The sequence below is a fragment of the Martes martes genome, assembly GCF_963455335.1.
Source record: "Martes martes genome assembly, chromosome: 16".
NCBI classification, from domain to species: Eukaryota; Metazoa; Chordata; class Mammalia; order Carnivora; family Mustelidae; genus Martes; species Martes martes.
The window spans coordinates 40,465,307-40,488,871 of record NC_137904.1 but is presented as its reverse complement, the minus strand read 5'-3'; the positions used below and the strand labels follow the sequence as shown (position 1 = coordinate 40,488,871).

Below are 23,565 nucleotides of genomic sequence, written 5' to 3'. Positions count from 1 at the left end.
AAGAAATTGAAGCAACCTGACAGTGGTTATTTTGAGGGAGAGGAACTGGGAGAAAAGTGGTGGGAAGGTTTCACTCTGCATTAGTTATCTTTTGGGACTGTTTGCCTTTTTTTAGTAAGGTTTACATATTTCAAAAATATTACCTGTGGGCAATGGAATTCTGCTTCATTCTGTTTTCTTCCTTACATGTCTCTGTATCCTTTAAAATAAAAAGCATCGGGGCACCTGGCTGGTTCTGTCACAAGAGCATGCAATATCTTCATCTCTGGGTTGTAAGTTCGAGCCCCATGTTGGGTAGAGCGATTACTTAAAAAACAAAACAAAACAAAACAAAACAGGTGTACCTGGGTGGCTCAGTGGGTTAAGCCTCTGCCTTCGGCTCAGGTGGCTCAGGTCATGATCTCAGGGTTCTGGGATCGAGCCCTGCGTTGGGCTCTCTGCTCAGCAGAGAGCCTGCTTCCCCCCAACCCTCTCTTCCTGCCTCTCTGCCTACTTATGATCTCTTTCCCTGTCAAATAAATAAATACAATCTTTTTTAAAAACCCCACAAACTTAAAAAATAGTATTGAACCACTAAAGATTATTTTTTTAAAAAGATTTTATTTATTTATTTGACAGACAGAGACCACAAGTAGGCAGAGAGGCAGATAGAGAGAGAGAGGAGGAAGCAGTCTCCCCACCAAGCAGAGAACCCGATGCGGGGCTCGATTCCAGGACCCTGGGATCATGACCTGAGCCGAAGGCAGAGGCTTTAACCCACTGAGCCACCCAGGCGCCCCACTAAGGATTATTTTTAAGGCAATTTAAAGAATCAAGCAGTGTGCATTTATAAGATGAAGCTGGTGGGTCAGAGACTCTCCAGGAAAATGTATTGGAGAGGACGGGAAAATGCTTTGCTTTAAGATCTGTACACATCAGTCAGGGACAGCGTGGCCGGCTCTTCACTCCACTCTGTGGATTTCTTACAGCAAACGTTTGAGCTGTCTGTGGCTTCCCTCCAAACACCTCCACTCCCACTTTTGTTCCCCATTCCATGGCCTCATCATTTAGCTTTTGACACAAATCAAACAATAAGGAAGAGAAATCTGAAGGGAAGAAGACAAACAATAGAAGGTACTTTGATACGCGATCACCTGTCATTTGGACCAACTTGTATGAGCTTCTTCTGTATAAAGGACCTGTGTCTGATTCGTCTTCTAATCCCAGGACTGCACACAGTGGGTACCTGACAATCAGTGGGTGAATGAATGGAACAACTTGTGGAAAATGTACTCGTTCTCTGCGAGTCTGTTTTCTCCTCCTTAGGAGTGCTTTGAGAAATTGGAAGGAAACTCCCGGAGCCTCAGAAAGAGAATCTGACGTCTCCTTTGAGTTTCATTAATTCATTAACAACTGCGGAAACTCCCCAGATGGACCTCCAGCTGCCAAAGCCTGAGTACTCAGCTCCCTGGGAGCCTCCCGGGTTTAAGAAAGAGGTAAAGCTGAGCTGGGTGGCAATCTCCCACCTGGCAAAGAGGGGTAGCACCCGTTTGGCTGGTGGTTGGGGCGGGACACTTGGTATATTTACAGCCATAGATGCCCCAGGGGTTCTATATCCAGAAGTTGTCTACAAAGGGTCACCTCGACCTACTTACTTGTCCTCAGGGCTGGCGCTGACAGCCTGCTAGTCCCTCCCTGAGATCTTTTTCTGAACATCTTGTACTCACCAGCGTAGCCTGGCACCTGCAGGAGCAGGCAGGCTGCTGCCATCTAGTGGAGAAGAGAGACCACTGCCTTCCCAGGCGGGCCTGAAACCCAATGGTAATGGAAGGAACCTCTGACAACCGGGACTACGGCTTTCAAACTTTTGCAGCCATGGAGTCCTTCCTTCAAATGACAGCAATTGGCTAGGGTCTTCATGGTGGACTGATCAATTCACTTCTCTGGCTGCAGCAGGGGAAGGAGGGACTCAGAGCCCCACTGGACCTGCGGGACACTCCCCCTGAGCTCAGTTGGCATATGGCTAATGGACTTCTGGTATCATTGTAAGGATGGGGAAACGGAGCCTTGGGGATATGAAGCGACCTGTGCAAACAGTGGCATAGAAAAGGCTAGAACACAGAGTCCCTGTACAAAATGCACTTGGGTATTGGCCCAGCCAACTTGTACCGTTGACCTCAAACATGGGTTGGACACAGCTTGTGCTGAGTGCTCGGTCAAAACATCTATTCCAGGGGCGCCTGGGTGGCTCAATGGGTTAAAGCCTCTGCCTTCAGCTCAGGTCATGATCCCAGGGTCCTGGGATCAAGTCCCACATTGGGCTCTCGCTCAGCGGTGAGCCTGCTTCCCTTCCCCTCTCTCTGCCTGCCTCTCCGCCTACTTGTGATCTCTGTCAAATAAATAAATAAAATCTTAAAAAAAAATATATTCCAAGACATCTGGGTTCCTGGGGAGGAGAGGCCCCGAACCCAACTCCTCCTGCATCTTCTTGTTTGAAGCAAATCAGCTTCAGACCCAGGATGGTCCCTATGTTCCCTTCTTGATAGCCAGCATACAATCAGGGGCACAGAGATGCCCGTTGCTATCTCAGGATGCCAAAGAAGTTTCCTGGTCTCTGACATTTAAAGACGCAGCCAATCCCACAGAACACAAATAGGGAGCAAGAATATTTTGAGCAGGGGCACCTGGGTGGCTCAGTGGGTTAAAGCCTCTACCTTCGGCTCGGTCATGATCCCAAGGTCCTGGAATCGAGCCCCGCATCGGGCTTTCTGCTCTGCAGGAAGCCTGCTTCCTCCTCTCTCTCTGCCTGCCTCTCTGCCTACTTGTGACCTCTGTCTGTCAAATAAATAAACAAAATCTTAAAAAAAAAAAAAGAATATTTTGAGCATCTACTGTGCGCTGAGCCCTGTGCTAAGCATTTTCACATTTGCTCATTGACTCCTCAACAACACTGTGATGTGGATATTTATTTCCAGGTTTTAAAAAAAAATTTACTTATTTTTTAAGTAATCTCTACACCCAATGTGGGGCTCAAACTCACGACCCTGAGATCCAGAGTTGGATGCTCCACGCACCTGAGTGACTCAGTTGGTTAAGGGTCTAACTCTTAGCTCTGGTCTTGATCTCAGGGTTATGAGTTCAAGCCCCACATTGGGCTCCATGTACCTAAAAAAAAAAAAAAAAAAAAAGTCATGTGCTCTACCGACTGGGCTAGCCAGGCACTCCCATTCCCTCACTTTTTTGCTAAGAGAAAAAAAGGATGCTTGAAGTATTTAAATAATTTACCCAACCTAATAAATGGCAGAATCAGACTCCAATCCCAAATCTTTCTAAGTCTAGAACCCAGGCCGTTCCAATAAATGGAGTTGCTTTCTGGAGTAAGAAATCTGGGAAGTCCAGCCCAGCCCAGACTTGCCTTGGGTCAGGGCCTCCCAAAAGGGAAGACATTGTCTCTGTCCCCCACCTTCGAGAGTCTAGACAGGGAAGAAAGTATGCTTGGGGAAGTGATGAAGACTTCACACGCACTCACTCACCTGGGAGTGCAAGGAAAGATTTATATGACACGGAGCCTCAGATCTAAGACTGGCAAACTAGAGATGGGATGGAAGCAGCCCTGGACAGAGGGTCAGGAGGCCTGAACTCCACCCCTGGCTTTGCCACCCGCATCCTGTGGGACGTAGGGCAAGTCCCCTCACCCTCCTCACCTCGAGGAAGGGTTTGTTCCTGAGGATGTGAAAGTCTCCTGCTCAGTTCTCTCCTGTTGTGATTTCAGGGGGGCGGAGTTAGACAAGGAAGGAGCCCTGAAGGAAGTGAGTTTTGGACAGGATCTTGAAAAGGGGAGGGTTGGAGGAGGGAAATGCTCACACTGAGAGGTTGACAAAGGCAAGCAAGGAGAAGAGGCAGTGGCTAGCGAGAGGCGGCAAGCTCCTGCTGTTGAATGCTTGGGAGAGATTCGGTCTGGCACAGTCCACACTGAGCAGCATCTGTAGCTCTTTTATCCAGGTTATCCAGGACCGATGTGGTCCTTTTTAAAAAAAGATTTTATTTACTTATTTGAGAGACCATGTGCGTGTGCATGGGCAGGGGGAGGGGCAGAGGCAGAGGGAGAAGCAGATTCCCTGCTGAGCAGGGAACCCCCCCCACAACCCCGACGAGGAGCTCCAACCCAGGACCCTGGGATCATGACCTGAGCTGAAAGCAGACGCTTAACCCACTGAGCCACCCTAGTGTCCCCAGGATAGATGTGGTCTTAACTAAGAGACTTCTCTACCCAGTGGCTAAAACTCCCAGAGGCTCCCGTTTCTGGGAGTCATTGAGCACTGGGCTCCCTTTCTTGGCTGTGGCCTCTCCTTGCTTTGGAAGGACAGTCCAGCAGCAAAACCTGCCTGGAGGGCAAAAGGGTGGAAAGGAAGTGCTTTTACCTGGAAATCCTCGAAACCCTAGGGGACCGTCGGGTCCTTCCTTCCTAATTCCCATCTGTTTGCTATCGCCATTCATTCCCACCTCCTGTCTAGTTCAGAAACATGTGCAAGCCATGGAGACCAGCAGGCATCATAAATCTGTGTGCCAGGGCCCTGGTGTCACTGTTTTCCAGATCACCAAAGCCTCAGCCTTGTTACAAGCAGGAACACTGGTGACAATTACACTGTATCAGACTTAAAGCCCTCAGCCTGCTTGGTGCCTGAGACCTCCAAATCCCGGGCTTCTTCCTCTTCTTCTCCAAGACTATCCAATCCCGAGTCAGGGCTGTGCAAACTTGTCCTGCAAAGGGGGGGAAGAGTGAATACTTTTGGCTCTGCAGGCCATGGGGGGGTTCTGCTGGAACTCTCCAGCCCCACTGCTGAAGGGTAATGGGCATAGCTATGTTCCAACAACATTTGACTTGTGGACGCTGAAGTTTGAATTTCACCTAATTTTCATGAGTCACCAAATTGTCTTTCTTTTTTGATTTCCCCCAACCACTCAGAAGCATGAATACTACTGTTAGCTTGTAAGCTATACAGCTGGACTGTTCTCAGCCAGCGGGCCCGTGGGCCAGGGGACCAGACCCCTGACCCAAGTGTTCGGAGGTGGTTCAGCCAAAATCAGGTGGTCCGAGCCTTAGCTCGATCCTGGCCTTTGTGGCTAATCTGGATGGCTGGGCTTACACTTCAGGGGTGACAACAGCTTTCAGCTCCCCCAAAGAGGCCTTGTTCTTTTGGCTTTTCTCTCTCTTCCAAGGTAGCTTGATTGGAGGGTGCTAGAAAGATCCTCTCCTCCCCATCCACCCAGGATTCCATGCAAAGGGGTTCTCTTTCACCTATAAGTGGTTTCCCTGAGCCAGTTCATTTCCATGTTCTCGCCTCCAGCTCTGGGCACCCGGCCTTGCCAAAGCATCCCGGCTTCTACCAGCTCGGGCAGGCCTCATGGCTCTTTCCTTGTTGAATTCTCAATCCCCGTGTTGCCGGCGTCCAGAGCCCGTGTCCTTCTTATAAAGCGAGACTTTATATGCTCGGAAAGCTGGGGCAAGTCGGCCAGAGACGAATTCCTTCAGAGGAGGGATTTTCAGTTGGGCCCAAAACAGGGAGAAGAACTGGGACTCGAGGAGGGAGAGAGAAAGAAGTTCCAGACAGAAGCAGGAGGGACTGAGCTGCGGGCAGGCGACGGCAAGGGCAGAGTCCCACACGGAGGCCATTTGAAGCAAGAGAGTGAGGACACTGTGATGCCGGGCCAGGGGGCCCATCAGTGAGGGGTTGGCCTGCTAGACCCTGAGCCTTGGATCCAGAGGAGCTTGAAGTAACTTAATGTGATGGTGTGCGAGGAGAGCTCAAGGGCCCGGCTTCTGACCCTCCGTTCCAACCTTGGTCCCGTGCTGTCTATAGCCCTTCATCTGTTCCTTCAACAAACACTCAGGAGCTCCCACGAGGAGCAGGGACCTTTGACTGGGGGGAGAGATCAGTCAGTGGCTGGGGGAAAGAGGAGGAAGGGGGAATGCTCAATCATGAAAAGGTCCTGCCCTTTTTAAATGTAGAGTAGGAGAGAGGACACACACCACACACTACAATCCGACGAAGAGAGTATTAAATGCCTCATGGGAATGTGGATAGGAACCCCGGCAAGTCAAGGTCAAGAATAGGGGGCAGAGGTGACTTTGCAGATGTTCTGTGGAAGAGAAAGTCCTGGACGGTGGGGATATCTGGACCCATGAAATGTGGGGGGAGGGCTCTCCAGGTTGAGGTGACGCTGAGCAAAGAGGGTGCAGGGAAAGCACGGGCGAGTGTAGACAAGAACTCAATCTGGCGTGTGTTTTCGCTGGGGGGGGGGGATATTATTGGCATTTCTTTGGGGGCAATTCTTTAGTAGGAGTCTTTCCCACACAAAGTAGGTCTTGTAGCATTCCTGCCATGCTCCTTCCCCAAAACCAGTAGGTGCTGGTGTTCTCAACACTCCCCACTCCACTGGAGCCACTAAGTTGGTTTGTGAAGGCAAGTAGGAAACTATGAACTTGGACTAGAAAGGTAGTCCGTGGTTAGCGGGACTAGGGTGGTTAGGGAGGGCCTTGAATGCCAGGACAAGACCTTGCACTTTACAAAGTGAGCAAGGAGTAACCACTGAAGGTTTTCCAGTAGGGAGGAGAGAAGGTGGGCTTTAGAAGAATGAAGTTTAGGGGCGCCTGGGTGGCTCAGTCATTAAGCATCTGCCTTTGGCTCATGTCATGATCCCAGAGTCCTGGGATCGAGCCCCCAGTCGGGCTCCCTGCTCAGCGGGAAGCCTACTTTCCCTCTCCCAACCCCCTGCTTGTGTTCCTGCTCTTGCTGTCTCTCTCTCTCTCTCTGTCAAATAAATAAAGAAAATTTTAAAAAAGAAAAATGAAGTTTGGAACAATGTGCAGGATGAATGGAAGGCCTAAGAAAGGTAGGGAAATCTGTTACAACCTCTTAGGACCTTTTCACCCAAGTTATCTTTAATCAGGGTGGGCTGCTTAGCTCACAATTATTGGTGGATGCCAAAGGTCAGGGGGAAAAAAAAGGTCAAGGGGAGGTCCTAATGGGATGTCCCCCCCCCCCCAATCGCTGGAATGGCCTATTAGAATAGCATTTGCTAAATCTGGATTTGACTACTATTCCATTGCCTCTTCCTGTCTTTTGGATCAACCCACCTGGGCATGCCAACAGTGCAACTCCTCCTCCCTTGGTCCACACTGGCAGAGTTTGTGTCAAACTAGCAGAAGGAAGGAAAAGACAACCCTCTGAGAATTTTTCTCTCCCCTGCCTATCCAGGGTCCACTGCCGCCTTAGTAAGCAAGGACCTCTCAGCGCCAGAACAAGGAGGCAATTCAGCCTGACCCAAGGAGAGAGGGAGGACGGCACTCCCTAACTCTGGCCCTTCCCTGGCCAGGACAGGACATGGCTTTTGATCCAAGGCCCCGAGAATTCCGAGCTGATAAAGGCCCATTGTGGCAGCTTCTGGAGAAACCCAGAGGCCATCAGGGGGCTCCCAGACTAAGGAGCCAGTTAACATCACTTGAGCATTTGTGGAAAGAATGACTTGGCGGAAGTCAAGGCAGAATGAGGCCCCCGGGCTGCCAGCGGCCTCCTCTGTCCACAGGCCAAACCAGCAGGAACCTGTCTGCAGCTAGAAGAGCTGGCCTGGAGGTGGAGGGGACCCCCAAGCTGTGGAGGGCTCCCCTGCAGACACCTGGAGGAAGAAACCCAATCTCCCACCAAATGCAAGTAACACAACTGCTCTTTTCATAAAGGGCCTGGGGGTGGTAGGGAGGGTCTGCCTCCCTGCCCCTTGCTGCCCTCTCCCCCACTCCCCAAAAGGGGCGTCCACAGCAATAAACAGCAGGAAAGGAGGAAGCCTTTCTGGAAGCTATTGAGAAATCCTGCTCTCTGCCCGGGGCTGTGACCTGCTTGGAGGGCAGGCACCTCATTTGCAGGCCTCACTACTCTTACAGCAAGAACCAAGTAGGAAGAGACACCCGGAGACAAAGGGTGCCAGGGCAGGTGAGGGAGTTGGGCCAGATGAGGGTTCATGAGTGTCAAGCAGGACCAGGCTTTGGTGGGAGGGTTAGCTAGGCCCATTGCACTTTCAGAGTGCTCTGGGGGAATGGGAAGGGACCGGACCCCCACTCGAAAGCCCTGGGAGGGGAGCAGGTGCAGGGATGACCACTGACTACTGACTGCCGGCCCCCCCTCGGGGAGAGGGAATGTGAATTCAGGTCAGAGACCCGGCTGCAGAGTCCTCTTAAAGACTGCTGTCCTTGGCCAGGTAGGGAGCCCAGGGATTAAACTGAGTGCAGGGTTAAAGCAGTCCACCGAGTGCTCGCTGCACTGTGGTTTCTGTCTTGCTCCTGGAAGGATTTTCGGTGGGAGACTGGTTCATTTCTCAGTGGTGGGTCTGCTTTCCCTCCCCATCATCCAAAATGCACCAAGTTCGCCCCCTCAAATGCCAAGTCATTTCTAAAACAAGGCAAAACAGAGTAAGCCATATAAACCCACCGCAGACACCTGAAGCCATTTACGGAACATCAAACTCGCGGGCACTGAACTGCACGTGTACCCCGTGCCGCTCGTCCCCTTCTGTGTGGTCCCCAAAGCCACACATAGCGGAAATTCATTTCAGGCTGGGGAGGATCTAGAACACAGCACAAAGCTAGATTTTCTAAAACCAAAGCATTCTCTGCCTTGCTGGAGATTGTCCCAGCTGGCGATGCAAACATATGCATGTGGAAACTACTAGAGCCCACGGATCCCACAAACAAAAAAGCAAACCCATAAGACTGAGCTGGAAGGTTCTGGGTGTCATTTATTGACAGCAGTTTACACACATTTGTTTTCTTCCCATGACCATTTCCTTGCGAGCACACAGAGCCTCCTGGAAGCGCGGCCTGAACGAGGGAGCCAGGAACGCAGGACGCACACGTCTTTGGCAGGCATGTTCAGACTCGGCAGGATGCGATCCTTCAAGCTGGAATTCCGTCGGGTGTTCTGAGACTCCGAGGTGGGGGGTGGAGAGGAAGTCTTCAACAGGACTCACATCTCCGTCCAGGCCTGCTCACTCGCTCTCCAAGTCCATCCCGGCGGCCGGCCCCTGGTTGGGGAACGCGTCAGGGCCACCCACCTTCCCAAGGGCAGAGTCTCCGGTCTGTGCCCTGCTGTTCACACCTGCTTCCGCTGGCCCCGCAGTTAAAGAGAATCAGCCTTCTGGTAAGAGACAGATGACTTCCTCTCTGACCCTGCCCGGCAGCTCTTCAGCTGGGTCTGTGGAGAAACCGCTGGGAAACATGGAGACCTGTGCTGTCCGTACAGCTGCGTGTGCCAACTTCCCCACATCTCGCCTAAAGGACAGACTGGCGGCTCCAAATGCTCCCGGCCCGCAGCACTGCAGCCCTGCCGATCTCCTGCCGACCCCCGGTGCCTAGACCCGAGTGCCAGCGGGCCCCGGGCTGCGTAGGCACTTGGCAACTTGGGGGAGAGAGGTGGATCAAAAAGTGGATGGAAATGGGAAGAATGAAAAAGCTTCATCTGATAATTAGAGATCTGAAGTGATTTCACTTTTATTTCCTTCACTTTAAGCCAATCATGAAATTTCACAGTGATTTCTGGGGCGGGGGCAGAGGGACTGCGGTACGGAGAGTGCTCAGGGCTGGGCCCCGGGCGGCCAGGCCTCACTGGGGCAGCTGCAGGAGCACGGACTGCCCAGCTGGCAGGTAGGTGATGTTCCGGGAGCGCGAGAGCTGGTACGCGATGTCCTCTGCGGCCTCCAGCTTGCGCAGCTCAATGAGGCCGTCGCCTGCGGTGGCGAGCGAGTTGGCAATCAGCTCGGCGGCCTTGGAGTCGCCCTCGGCGGAGATAATGGCCGCCTTCTTCTGCTGCTCAGCCTAAGACATTGGAGGTGGGGGGAGACCAAGATCACACCTTAGGGTGCTGCCTGCCATCCAGCGGCCTTGGAAGGACCAGGCTACCCGCCCTCACTGGCTCCCGCAGGAACTCTGGGAATCTACCTCCATCTCCACCAGACAGGCTCAACAAATACTATCCACCCAACCCTCCTCTCTCCTGTGTAGCATACTGCCCACTTCTCGTCCTCCTGGAGACACACCTCTGTCGGCTGTGTAACTGTCTTATTTCAAAGTCCTTGTTAACGTTAACAGCAATCCTGCCCAGCCGCCTTACTCTGAGCCAGGAGGATCCAAACCAAGGAAAATAGGAGAGAGAGAAAAGGTAGAAGCCAACCTCAGGCACGCCTGTCCCTCCTGTCCCAAGTCCAGGTGACATTCCTCTAACAGCAAGAGCTGCAGGCACATGGGACGCCCCACCCCTGAGCTGCCCCTGGGCTAAGCTGGTTCCTGATCAGGAACCCAGGTGACAGAATGAGATCTCTAGGCTCTCCCTGCCGGCATCAACAGGATGATCTCTATGTGTGATGCACGACTCAGTCATGGGAGGAAGGTACCGACAAATGTTAACTGAGCATCTACTAAGTATTCCCAAGTAAGATCTTCGACATGTTCTAGGCTCTGGAGATTGGGGGGGGGGGGCGGTTTGAAAAAAAAGCAAGGAAGTCCCAGCCCACAAAGAGTTTACCTTCCCTAAAATTAAATGTTGGCCGCCCATATATCGCTCTTTTCTCTGCTTCAGAGGACCAAGGGTTCTTGGATGAGGACTAACCCAAGAAAAACTAGCAGTGGGAAGAAGGAACAAGAAATAACACTTTTGCAAAGACCAGAAGACCAGGCTGCTGTGCAAATACAGCGTGTCCCAGCATGCTCCGCCACATCTGGATGGATTTAGGGCTTGAAAAAACCCAGTGACGATAGTGCATCTGGCACAACGTTTGATCCTTTTTGCTGTCAGCTTTCACTGCGTGACCATGGTTAAAAATGACTTTGGAGGGAAGCTGAAAATATTCCAGGAGAAAACATTTTTATTTGCAGGAGCGTGTTTTTGATCTTAGGGAAGTGGAAGAAAAATGACCCTTCGGTGATTTCAGAACATAACTCCACATATCCCTGACTAGCCCCCAAAGACTCTGGAACCAATTGCAGGAGGACGGTTCCTTCAATCCTCTTCCGATGATCCCGGAAGGAGAGATGACAGATGATGAATTTCCAGGCCACCCAGCAAACAGGGAGGCTGAGCACAGGAGAGAGGGGAGAGAGACTCCTGCCATCTGGTTGAACACTCACCTTTTCCACCACAAATCTGGCCCTCTCTGCTTCCTGCTGAGCCACCTGTTTGGCTTCCACCGCTTCTGTGAACTCCTTCCCGAAGGTCAGATGCGTCTAAGGGGGGAGAGCGCGCATGAGATGAGGCTGTGTAATTGCTCCGGCAGCGCCGCCATGAGACCCCCCGACCCCCGGGCCGCGGGAAGGAAGAGGCCGGGAATGGCTCTAGCAGCTGGAGGCCTCTGGAGGCCAGAACACCCTTCCACCTCCACATCCGTGTCCAGACTGAGCTCACACCCCAGAAGCCTGGGCTGCCTCCACAGTGCCCGCACGTCACTCTGTCGCCCGCAGCGTGGAGCGCTCAGGCAGAAAATGGCCCGTGGGCCCCAGAAGGTACCGGCTCAACTGACCACCTCCCCTGGGGAGGAGACTGTGGGTTCTCGGACCCCCACCTCCAACTAGGGCTCATCCAAGGTCCTTTGATGGCCTGTTCTGAGCCCCCGGAGAGGCCAGATGGAAAACTGAGCCCCTGAGAGGGAAGGATGCAGCTGGTTCTCAGGGATTCGAGGGCGTGATTCTCTCTGCTTATGGCTTAACCAGTCCACTCCCTTCTCATGGCAGCCCCACCGCGAAACAGGAAGAGGACACGGGACAGTGGAACGCAAATCATGGTATTATTCCCCATGTGTGAGTGCTTCTGGTAAAGGGTTTAAGAGAGAAGGCAGGGAAAGCTATTGCTTAGGGTGAGGGTTTACAACTCTGACTACCCACAGACCTTCCCCACTGACACGTTATCACTGAGACTTGGCTGAGGCGACGGTGTGCCGTGACAGTGGAAACGGGACAGAGCTCAACTCCTGATGCCTGGTCTAGAGCAACTTATTCCGTTATCCAACTTTACATTAAAAAGGAAAAAATGCAGTGAAGGGTGGCACTGGTTTTGCTATCAAATCTATTTGCTTCCTCTCCTCCCCGACCCTCCCAAACTCGGCTTTAAAAAAAAAAAAAAACAACATAAGCAGCCCAAAACTTCTCCTCAGGAGTCAATCCTAGTCCCACTGTCTTCCACAACTTTTAACATGCCTCGCTCTTAAACTGCAGCTGTTGTAGCTCGCCTGTTCCATTTCTGGACTCGGGTTCAAAGTCTGGGGAGGAAAATACAGTCCTGAGAAATGAAAAATGAGATGTGTAATTACGGAATAAAGTTTCTTTCTGAAAAGGCCAGGTGAGGGCAGCAAACTCCCCATGAAATCTAATTTTCTTCTCACACCTCTTAGATACTGTTTCTTGCGGTCAGCCCACATTTCCCCAGAATGGAGTGTGTGGTTAAAGCCTAGCGAAATGCCAAGCTTCTCCTCAGGTTTTTACTTAGGGTTTTCTCATAGCCGAGGTGTTCGGGTTCACAGTGAGCAGGGAGAGCAGCCCGAGGAAACGCTCTCCCAGGAGGAGCTGAGCGGCTGCAGCCTGGCCTCCTGCCAGTAGAGGGAGCCTGCAGGCCCTTCTGCCGCCCGCGACTGCCGCAAGGTGGACCTGGGTGGGCGTTGGGTGTGTCTGGGTGTCTGCACCTCGTGGAGCACGGCTGTTTAAACAGCTGCACAGATGTTGGGGGGCGGGGAATGGTGCCTTTCCCCTCCGACGCACAGGAGAGCGGACAGGAAACACTCTACCTCACTACCCGCACAAATCACTCCAAGTGATTTTTCCCAGAGAATCTAGAAACACTACCCCTTCCCCTCCCTCCTTGATCTGAAACGCTATCCTGCCTGTACTGTGTTCTGTCTGAGTTACGGCATTCAATGTCCTATAAATACACACATTATACGGTCTCCAGAGGCTAGCTCACACCTCAGAGATGTCCCTTGCCCCCCATACCAGGCTTTGGGGAGCAGAACCACTCATTCACACTCTATCACCTTTCACCGGGGGTTCCCAGAACTCACTTCACTGAGCTTCAGACCCTAAGTGTCAGGAAATTCCCGAGGCTCAGGCTGGAGGTCTGCACTGGGGACAAAGACTCTCTGAGCCCTCTCTAGCCTCATCAGGTGGTTTCTTCCTAACGGGGCTACCCAGACACTGCTTCCTAGGGACCTCCGGGGAACACTCACAGCATTGGGAAGGTGGAAAATCTAGTGCTTAGGGACCCTAGGTCGGGTAGGGCTGGAAGTCAGAAGAAAAATGGGTGTGACAGAGGGGAGCAAAAGAAGCCTCATCTGAAAACAAAGCCAAGGAGACTGCCTCATAGTCAAGAAGGTTCTGCATTTTCGAGTCTCACATCTAGGGAAGTGAGAGGCAGGACCAACAGCGTCCACCCAGAAATGGAGCCAAGCCCCCGAACAAGAACCGCAGCCCCTTTCCCACAGGCTCCCCACAGAAATTACCAAGGACACGTCGTCCAGGATGAGACCGAAGGTTGCTGCTCGCTCCGTAAGGTCATCGCTCACCTGCCTGGACACCAGCTCTCTCTGAGTGATCAGTTCGCCAGCATCAAAGCGAGCCTGGTTCCAAAGGAGGGCAGAGGAGCTGGTCAGGATGACGAGCAAGCAGAGAGGCCAGGAGAAGTACTGGCCACGTCCCAACACACCCAGTGCCACTCTCCTCCTGCCCCCTCGCCATCTCTTGGGGGCTGGGCTCCAGGCCGCAGCCCCATCACTCACCACAACGGACTTGAGGATCTCTGTGGTGATGGATGGCAGCACGCGCTCATCATAGTCCTCCCCGATGCTGGTGAAGATGCGGGGAAGCTGGCTGGCAACAGGCCGGAAAAGGATGCGCAGGGTGATGTTAACGTTCTGTAAATCTGAGGGCAGGGCAGACACTGGAGTTACAAATAACAACCACAGTGGCCTTCTGGAGGACCTCTCCTACCCTCAATCTGCTGTGATTGTAAGTAAAGTTGCTGCTGTTAAGACCCTAGAGGGCAGAAGCCTTGAGCATAGCTTCCTTGGTACAGAACCCAGCCGAGCAGCAGAGCTAGGAGTTCCTAAAGGCTTGTGGTGACAACAGCTTTTCGTTAAGTCCTGAATGCCCTCTGAGAGACGCAGTCCAGCTTCCGTGTCTGAGAGGTACTATGCGGTGTTTGAAACAGCGAATGTTCTAAGAAAACAGGCCAATGGCAAGAATTTTCCGGTGAAGCCTTTCCAAGGCCCCTGTCAGAAGGATGCCTTGGAGGTCACCATGGGTCCAGCGGAAACAGTCCACTCTGGCTGGACCAGCCGGTCTGAAGGCCTGGACTGCCGTCCTACCTTGCTGTTTACTAATGATGTGACCTCAATGAGCCTCAACCGATCTCGGCTTATTTCCGTGCCTGTCAGAATGGGGGTGATTCCATCGGCCTTCCTGGAACGCCACGGGGAAGTGAAGGAGCACCGTGTCAAACGTGCAACAGCGAGAAGGCGCCATCAGACTCATCTGGAGCCCGCCTCTCACGACTCGGCCCAGGAAAAAGAGCGGAGGGCACATGACAGTAGTTACAACTTCCTCCCACGAGCCAGGCCTGCCTGAGGCTGAAGCGTGGTCAGTGTGCTTGTGGTCGTCCATGATGGAGACCAAGTGCCTATAGGCTAGTCCCAAATCAGGCAGCAGAGAAGCAGGAAATGCACGCCCGCTAGTTCCCGATCCGGAACTGCCTACCAACAGTTCTGAAGATGTGTAAGTAATGTATCCTTATAACGGCTGTGCAATGGCAGAGAAAGCACCGCCAAAGAGGGAGGCAAGCTTAGAACTACGCTCCTAAGTTAAAATTTTATTTTCTCCATTAACCCCACCCCACCTTTGAGCTCCTGTGGGAGGCCAGCCAGACCCTTGACCGGCCAAGTCGCACAATGCCGGCTTATCCCTCCCAGCCTCTGCTTGAGCCGAAGGCAGTCCCAGCACAAACCCAGTTCCTCCCAGGCGCCCGTGCAGCTACCCATGGGGCCGGTCGTTCTCTTCTTTGCTCCCCTCCACCCCACACCCTTGACTCTAGGACTCCCTGAGCTCACTCTAACTGCCCGTTCACGTCTATGGCCCTATGGGGACTGAGCTCCCTGAGGCCCCCGCTTCAGTTATCTTTGAACCCCCCCCACCCTGCAACCCAACACAAAACCTGTACGGTCCCAGTAAGCACACATCTATCGGGGAACAGCACTGAAGGCACCAAATGTTCCCGAGATAATAAACCAACATCCACACGACCCTCGCCTCTTGCAGCGCAGTCACTGCTGGGCCACCACCTGCTATGTGCATTTCTCTCTGCACGCTGGCGGGAGAACGGTGATGGCAGTTCATTCTGGGCTCCCTGGCAATCCAGTGGCACTGGGGGACTGCTCTTGGGGACCCAGGCCACTGCCTACAAGGTAACAGTGCAAGGGGCCCTAGGGTGGTGCAGTCGCTTGAGTGGCCGATCTTGATTTCGGCTCAGGTCATGATCTCAGGGTCGTGGGATGGAGCGCTGGCTTGGGATCCATGCTGGGCATGGAGCCTGCTTAAGATTTTCTCTCTCCCTCTCTTAAAAAAAAAAAAAAAAAAAAAAAGAGGTAAGTAACAGTGTGAGGCCAGCACTGCTGGAGAAGGAGGCCTCGGAGAACAAGGCAAAGGGTAAGTGGGCTGTGAGGGTGCACAGAATGGCTGCAGCCCAGTTACACAGTCACTGCGGGAAACGCGAAACGGGAAGGGACGACTGAGGGAGCAAAGGCACTTTTAGATTTAAAACTGGAGCACTGGGGCACCTGGGTCGCTCAGTGGGGTAAAGCCTCTGCCTTCGGCTCGCGTCATGGTCTCCGGGTTCTAGGATCGAGCCCCACATCAGGCTCTCTGCTCAGCGGGGAGCCTGCTTCCCCTCTCTGCCTGCCTCTCTGCCTACCTGTGATCTCTGTCAAATAAATAAATAAAATCTTAAAAAAAAAAACAAAAAACAAAAAACTGGAGCACTACACAACTTTTGAAATAGACCTTTGTGTATTTCTCTAAATCCATACAGCTGTCTGTGTGTCCACCTTGGGTACATATTTCTATGAATCTACGTTAAAATTCTCCAGGAAAAATATGCAAGGAATTCTTATTAGAGGAGGTTCAGCTTCTTCGGAATCCTATGGTAACCCTCCCGCGCACCCTCCTTTGTGTGGCCCACAGGCAAAACTCACCTTTGCTACCGGTGATCACTGGCACATTACGTGGTCGAGAGCGGCAATCAAAGATAATAGGCTTCTGTACCCAGGGGATGAGAAAGTGAGTCCCTTCTCCTACCACAATGTCCTGGACTCCACGGAACCGGTCAAAGATGACAGCTCTGTGCCCAGCATCCACTAGGAATGAAGGATAATGACAAGTCGGCAAAATCCCTTCAGGGGCACCTGGGTCGCTCCGTCGTTAAGTATCTGCCTTCGGCTCAGATCATGATCCCAGGGTCCTGGGATTAAGTCTCGATCGGGCTCCCTGCTCAGCAGACAGTCTGCTTCTCCCTCTACCCTTCCCCCCCTGCTCGTGATCTCTCTCTCTCAAATAAATAAAGTCTTAAAAAAAAAAAAAGAAAAGAAAAGAAAAATCCCTTCACCTTTTAACCAAAGGTGAAAGTACCTTGGTGCTTTCTGTTATTAAGTCTCCCCTCTCCTGTTCTGTCTTCCCACACTTCTGGGCCCTAGCAGCTTCTAAACAGCCACGGAACTCAGCAGTCCCCTCCCATCCTAGTGTCTTCCCAAGGACTCTGGTGAGAAGAGCTGTTCTTCAGCATCCTTTCTCTTTGAAACAACTTGACGCTGATTTTCTGATTAACTATCCCATCCCCCAACACGTGTTCAGGAAATCACCTCCCAAAACTTGTTCCTAAAACTCACCAAGGTCTTCACTCTTACTACAGTCCATCCTGGCTCCAATTTAAGCCAGTGTTCCCAGAAGCAGCGCCCTAACTGTGGAAATCCTAAAATCTGGAAGGTCCCGCTCTTTCCGAGAACTTGTTTCTCTCAGGTTGTAAGGGTTAACAGAGCTGTTCTTTTGATTCAAAAGGAAATCAGTGCCAGTGATTACGGTCTAGTTGTGCGGAGTGGCTACAAAGATCAGAGCACAGAGCTGTGCCGATTAAACCAAGTAAACTTTTCTGGTCAGGGGTTCTCTGTCTCTGCCTTACTGGACTTTAGAGTTGCTCCAAATGTCTTCACTCTCAATGCAATCCTCCTCTTGCCAGTCACACACGAGGTAGGTCCATTTATTGCTGCTTTCCAACCATGAGAGCCAGAGACTACCAGAGTTAGAAGATAAACCAGTTCAGCCCTACCGCTCGATCAGAGAAGCAGCTGAGACCTCCAGAGGGGGAAATAGCTTGCCTAAGGTCACACAAGAAAGTTGGAAGGAAAGTCAGCTTAAGCCGCTGCCATGCTGTTAAAAGCTGGGCAATGCACCTTGAAGATATTTTGTCTGGAATGACCCATGTGTAGCAGAGCAGAAGCTCCTGCTTGGGTAAAGATACCAGAGCTAAAGCCCTTGAGGAGTTACTCCACACGGAGGCAGAAGGGAACAGATGAGCTCTCCTTTTCAGCTAGCCAGTGAAATCCTGACACAGTTGCGGCTTCCCTTCAAACCAACAAGAGCAACGGGGAATGTTTAACTGACAAGCAGGCTGGGAGACTCTTTGGGAAGAAAGGCTCTGCGAGAACCTATGGCTACAAGGAAGGACAGAGGCTTGACTGACAAGGCAACCATATGGTGTGGGATGGCAGCAGGTGACCCCTTTGGTCATAAACACATTCACAGACAGCGGCTGCCACCAGGAGTGTCGCATGGGCTGTGCAAACCAATGGGAATCCTCCAGCAAAGGGCAGTGACCCACTACCCCAGTGCCTCACCATTATACAAGGCAGAGTTCACTACTCCTCCTGCAACAGCTAAGGCCAGGCCAAACTTGCCGATGGACTCAAACACCTTGGCAGCCATGTCTCCTTCGGCTGGACCCACTCACACCTATGGGAATAAAAACAAAACAGAACAACTCGATCCCAAAATTCAAAGAGAAAGCCCTCTCTGAAACAACATATTCACTTCTCACGCTGGCTATTTCTTTCCCCACTTGTGAGAGCTCTAAATCATGCAATGAAGGACCCCCTAATAAGTAACTACAGCTTGGAAAAGTGTAGTGTCAATTCTTCTGCTTTTTAAAATTTTCCACTTCTTTCTTCTTTTTCTACCACTAAGGAAAAGGAGTCTGGAGCACTTGGTTCAATAACGGGAATGAGGCATGGGCTGGATACCCAAAGAGGCCTCCACACCACACTAAACCACCCTTCCATTTGCTGGGCAAGCAGGCCCCCAAGACGAAGGCTGTGTGGTTGGTTCTGGACAATTCTGGTTTGGAAAAGTAACTCAAAGAATGCACTACATGGTGATTCCAACAGCAAAAATAACACTAACAGCTAGTTTTTATTCCAGGAGGCAGTCCTCTAAGGACAATTACTTAATACTCACACCAACCCGTATGAAGCAGGTTCTTACAGAGGAGGAAACTGAGGCACACAGCAAGGTTACAAGAGGAGCCAAAGACCACACAGCTATTCCATGGTGGAACCAGGATTAGAACCTGGAGGTCCAAGTCTAGCAGGAACGACTTAACTCCTCACCGGAGCGCTTCTCCACCATCAGCTATTAAGAATAACCAGTTATTATGGAAGCAGGAGGTGGGCGACATCCTGGGACCAAGATGTCAGAAGAACCAACGGGGCAAACAGGCTCCCTCCGTAGCTGCACTGCAAGGGAGAACCCTGGAGGAGGTGGGAGGGCGGGGCTGAGGCGGGAGCACCACTGACCTAACCAGAATCTACTCCCGCACTGAACTTTTTAATGCCCCGCCCCAGCGTCGTCTCCACTTGAAATCTTCCCTTCTTCCCTCCCAGACCCGAGGCTTCCGTGATCTCTCCCGGTGCACTTCAGCGTTCCTTACCCGAGGCCAGGGCACACAGTCCGGACCCCTCAGCCTTTCCATTTCCAATAGCTTCTGGATTATTCCTCACCCCGCCCCCATACACACCTTCCTTACTCGAAGCAACCCCAGGCTCGTCCCGGGCTCACCGCCTCCCCCCTTCCGACGCGAGGCAGACCAACGCACACACCCCACCCGCCCAAATTGCGAATGGGAACACAGAAGGGATCTGCAGAGACGCCGGACGTCGGTCCGAACCTTCCCTCCGTTCTCACCTGCTTCCACTCTGACCTCCACATGAATTCCCCAGCCACACATACCACGCATGCGCTGGGCAGCTCCTTCTCTTCCCCGCCCCCTTCCAAGATTCGGGCCTCCGATTGGTGAGGAGGAGCGCTGTGCATTCTGGGAAGGGCGGCTTGTGGCCTTATCCTTGCTCCCGGCTCTTCGCAAATGAACTACAATTCCCAAAAAGCCATTCAGTGTCTGGCCCGCGCTGAAAAGCCTTTCCTCTTTGGTGGGAACTGACGAAGGGTTGTCGCAAAGCCTATTGGGGGCTGTAGTTCCTCCGGGTTAAATACACGTGCTGGTCCTGAATAGGTCTTGGAACCTGCCAGGAGGTGGGCCATAGGGCCTCCGAAAAGAGTGGCTGGGGATTCGGCTAGTGGTGGCAGGGATGGGCAGGGCCAAGATTACGGCTGATGAAGGGAGATAGGTGGGCACCCTGGAGAATGTTGTGGGGAGATAACTGGTGGGTGAGAGACCTTGAGAGAAGCAGATAGGGCCATCTTTCCAAAGCCCTGTCAGGAAATAGGAGTCCTGAGTCTTGGGACATTGATTGCCAGAGCCAGAAAGAATCTTAGAAACCATCAGGACTAGAAAAAGAGGGCTTAGAGAGGGGAAGGGATTCATTTACGCTCATGCACCAATTGCACAATCTCTCTGGGCTTGGAGTCTGTGTCCCCAGGACACGCACGCGCACACACAAACTTATTCGGAAAAGTGGCAAGAATAATACAAAGAACACATTATCTCCTTTACTCAAATACGTCTATGGCTAACATTTTGCTCCATATGCTTTATCATTTGTTCTCTCCCTCTCTCATCCCATCTTCTCTCTCTGTATTTTTCTAAGAATAGGGGCATCCTCTTATATAACTTAAGTTTATCCCCTGCATTCCAATTTTATCCACTGACCCAATAATGAACTTTATAGCAATCTCCACACACTCCCACCCCCATACAGGATGCAGTCTAATATTAGGTACTGTATTTATTTCTCATGTCTCTTTAATCTCCTTTAATCTGAAAATTGTCCTCAGCCTTCCTTGTATTACATTAAAACAAACAAAAAGAGTATTTCTCATTTTGCTTTTGTCTGATGTTTCTTCATGATTCCATACAGGTTTTGCATTTTTAACTGGAATACTACCTAAGTGGTGTATGGACACTTAATTTTAACAAAACTAGATCCATTTCTGGATTCTGATAGGACTGGATTTTTGCAGCTTCTTTTTCCTGCTTTTCCTCTCTTCTCTGCCCCTTTCTTTGTCTCCACTTGATGCAGTCAAATGACCAGATATAGCCACAGAGGCATCCTTCAGATGGTATGAGTTTGCCCTAACCAACCACAGTTTTTTCCTCTGACTTCCAGAATGCTAGCTCTATTATGATAGCTGAATGTTTAGCCGGCTGTCTTCATTGCTCGGTTCCCAGAACATGCAACAGTGCTTGGCATCTGGAGAGTCACTGCCTTGGAGAGAAACCTGCCACTGGATGAGCACTCAAGCCCATGAAGCTTCTGACCAGCTCTTCTGTGCTTGAATTACTTGGGATATTAGTGAGAATGAAGGAGCAGAAGGCAAGCTGAAGACAAAGCAGAAGCTGACACCCCACGACCTCCCCACCACCTCCACTCCTGGGTTGACATGTGTGACATTCTTCCAGGAATCACTGGACTGTCTTAATGTTAATGCCTTGCTGGAGGGGAAAACAGCCTTAACTTGACAATGGCAAGGCCACAGGTATCTTATAGGTCCTCTTTAGTATATGAAAGTTCTTTTGAAACCTCCCTTTTTCCTTACCTCCCCCAATATTTTATATATATATATATATAGTGTACATATATGTGTGTATATATATATACACACATATATACACTATATATATATACTATATATATCATATATATACATATATACTATATATATGATATATATAGATATATATCATATATATACATATATAGTATATATATGTATATATATATGATATATATATCTATATATCAGCCACGCCTCACAACCCCAGGGCAGCAGCTCTCTCTGCCCATGGTTACTGTCCCGTGCTTTAATAACCCACCATTTTGCACCAAAAACGCCTCAAGAATTCTTTCTTGGTCTTTGGCTCCTGACCTCACCTATATTCCAAAACCACATCATTGGTTAGAACAAAGTCTAAGTTGCTGTGTTAAGGAGACCCCCCCCAAATACAGTGAGTGGACCAAAGAAGATAGAAATTAATTTCTCTTTGCTCCATGGGCCATTCACAGGCCTAGTTTCCTTTCATCTCATGGGTTGGCCATCCCCTAAAAGATTGTCTTTACCTAACCATGGGCCATCTGTGTTGCAGCCTGCAGGAAGGGAAAACAGGAAATTTAGGACAGTAATTTTGTTGTTAAGCAAATGAATCAGAAGAAGCACATACAAATTCTACTCTATTTTGTTGATGAAAACTTGGTTACATGACCTCATCTAGTCACAAAAGGGGCTGGAAAATGTATTCTTTAGCTGGGCAGCCAAGTAGACAGGAAGAAAGGATTTGAGGGCTAACCAGCAGTTCTGAGTACCTTACTCTCAAACAGAACTGTCAGAAAAGTGACATAAGTCCAAATTTGAGAAAAGCCATAACATGAAAGAGAAAATCCAAACACAAACAGCTAAAAAAAAAACCAAACAAAACAAAAGCCACACAAAGAAAATAGTTGGCAGAATCATAGACAAGGCAAGGAGCATGAAAAAGCTAAACAACGTAACCCTAGAAGGGAAAGATCCCACTACCCACGAACCTAGAACAAGAAGCTATTAAGTAAGATAGCTAAGGATGAAAGGCTGAATGTTTTTCCCCCCAGAGTCAAGGCAAAGCTGCCCACTCTCACCATTTCTAACCAACATTAGGAGGTCTTAGCCAGTATAAGAGCCTACAATAGGCAAGAGAAATCAATAGGAACCTTTCCGCGTGGCCACTGAGGCCAGAGGGCATGTGAAGCCCCATTGCCAGGCAGGCAATGCTGGGTGGCAGTGTCTGCAGGCCACCCCACTGGGCTCTTTGAGGTACAACACCAGTCTCCGAAGTGAAGGTGAATGAAGGTCATCTTGATGTTTTCCAGAAACATCTCAGAAGATAGCTGTGATCAAACCAGGAGGAGCACGGCTGCATGTAACAAGCGAATACCAGCGGTTACGAGCCAATGAATGTTCAAGTCCCCACCTATTGTGGTTAAAAATTCTTCACTACAACCCCCCCCCCAAAATAAAAAAACAACAACAAAACTTCATTGCCTCAAAAACATGCAGCTGGAAGCAAAAATAAAGAATTGGTCAAGAAGACCTGAACTGAAGCAGATGATGAAAATTAACATTTTATTTAATATTGGTCACCTCACAGTTTAAGTTATGTAGGAAAATACATATTTGAATACTTTTGATGGCTGGGCAGTAAAGTCTGTTATCTTTCTTAAGCTTTTATTTTATTTATTTATTTTTTAAAGATTTATTTATTTGACATAGAGACAGCGAGAGAGAGAACACAAGCAGAGGGAGGGCCAGAGGGAGAGGGAGATGCAGGCTCCCCGCTGAGCAAGGAGCCTGACAAGGGGCTTGATCCCAGAACCCTGGAATCGTGACCTGAGGTGAAGGCAGACACTTAGCCATCTGAGCCACCCAGGTGCCCCTGTTATCTTTAAAAATATTTTTAAAAGAGCATAAGAAATAACATGGAGGACATGGGGAGATGGAGAGGAGAAGGGAGTTGGGGAAATTGGAGGGAGAGATGAACCATGGATGAGGGAGAGATAACTATGGACTCTGAAAACAATCTGAGGGTTTTGAAGGGGCGGGGGGGTGGGAAGTTGGGTGAGCCCAGTGGTGGGTATTATGGAGGGCACATATTGCCTGGAACACTGGGTGTGGTGCATAAACAATGAATTCTGGTACACTGAAAAGAAATTTTAAAAAAAGCAGATGAAATATTATACAGAAAAAAAAAACACATATAAATCTGATTGTGTGTTATAGGAAGAGGAAGACTTGAATAAACAGTGGTTCCTAGGACAAAAGAAAATATTTAAAAAAAAAAGAAAAAGAAATAGGCATTTAGACTGGGAAAGAAGAAATAAAACTGCATTGTGTAAGAAGAAAATCCCTGAAAAATGATTTAAAACAACTATTAGAACAAAACAAAACAAGCCTATTGGAACTAATAAGCGAGCTTAGCAAGGATGCAGGACATAATGTCAATTTATAAAAATCAGCAATTAACATTTGGAAATTGA

General features: G+C 50.3%; 1 protein-coding gene across 5 annotated transcripts; it reads right to left on the bottom strand.

Moving 5' to 3' along the window:
• Positions 1-8,813: 8,813 nt before the first annotated feature.
• Positions 8,814-19,366, bottom strand: PHB1 (prohibitin 1). Of its 5 annotated transcripts, none has more exons than XM_080825326.1 (7): positions 19,289-19,366; positions 17,947-18,061; positions 16,252-16,413; positions 13,786-13,928; positions 13,510-13,626; positions 11,153-11,248; positions 8,814-9,844 (listed from the first exon to the last, which is right to left on the bottom strand). In XM_080825326.1, the coding sequence occupies exons 2-7, from the start codon at positions 18,032-18,034 to the stop codon at positions 9,632-9,634; spliced, it is 819 nt and encodes a 272-aa protein (XP_080681452.1). In that variant the 5' UTR covers positions 18,035-18,061; positions 19,289-19,366; the 3' UTR covers positions 8,814-9,631. The 5 variants fall into 5 exon arrangements, with proteins under 5 accessions (XP_080681452.1, XP_080681453.1, XP_080681454.1 ...); XM_080825327.1 differs by having other exon boundaries at positions 19,122-19,301; XM_080825328.1 differs by lacking the exon at positions 19,289-19,366 and adding an exon at positions 18,563-18,736.
• Between the last annotated feature and the right edge of the window lie 4,199 nt (positions 19,367-23,565).

Bases quoted from the DNA above. Each gene is read 5' to 3' on its own strand.
- PHB1 (XM_080825326.1), bottom strand. From the start codon at position 18,034: ATGGCTGCCAAGGTGTTTGAGTCCATCGGCAAGTTTGGCCTGGCCTTA. The intron at 16,414-17,946 runs GTGAGGCACTGG...CTTCATTCCTAG, and splicing joins GAACTCTGCCTTGTATAATG to TGGATGCTGGGCACAGAGCT. The intron at 13,929-16,251 runs GTGAGTTTTGCC...CCCTGCCCTCAG, and splicing joins AGTGATCACCGGTAGCAAAG to ATTTACAGAACGTTAACATC.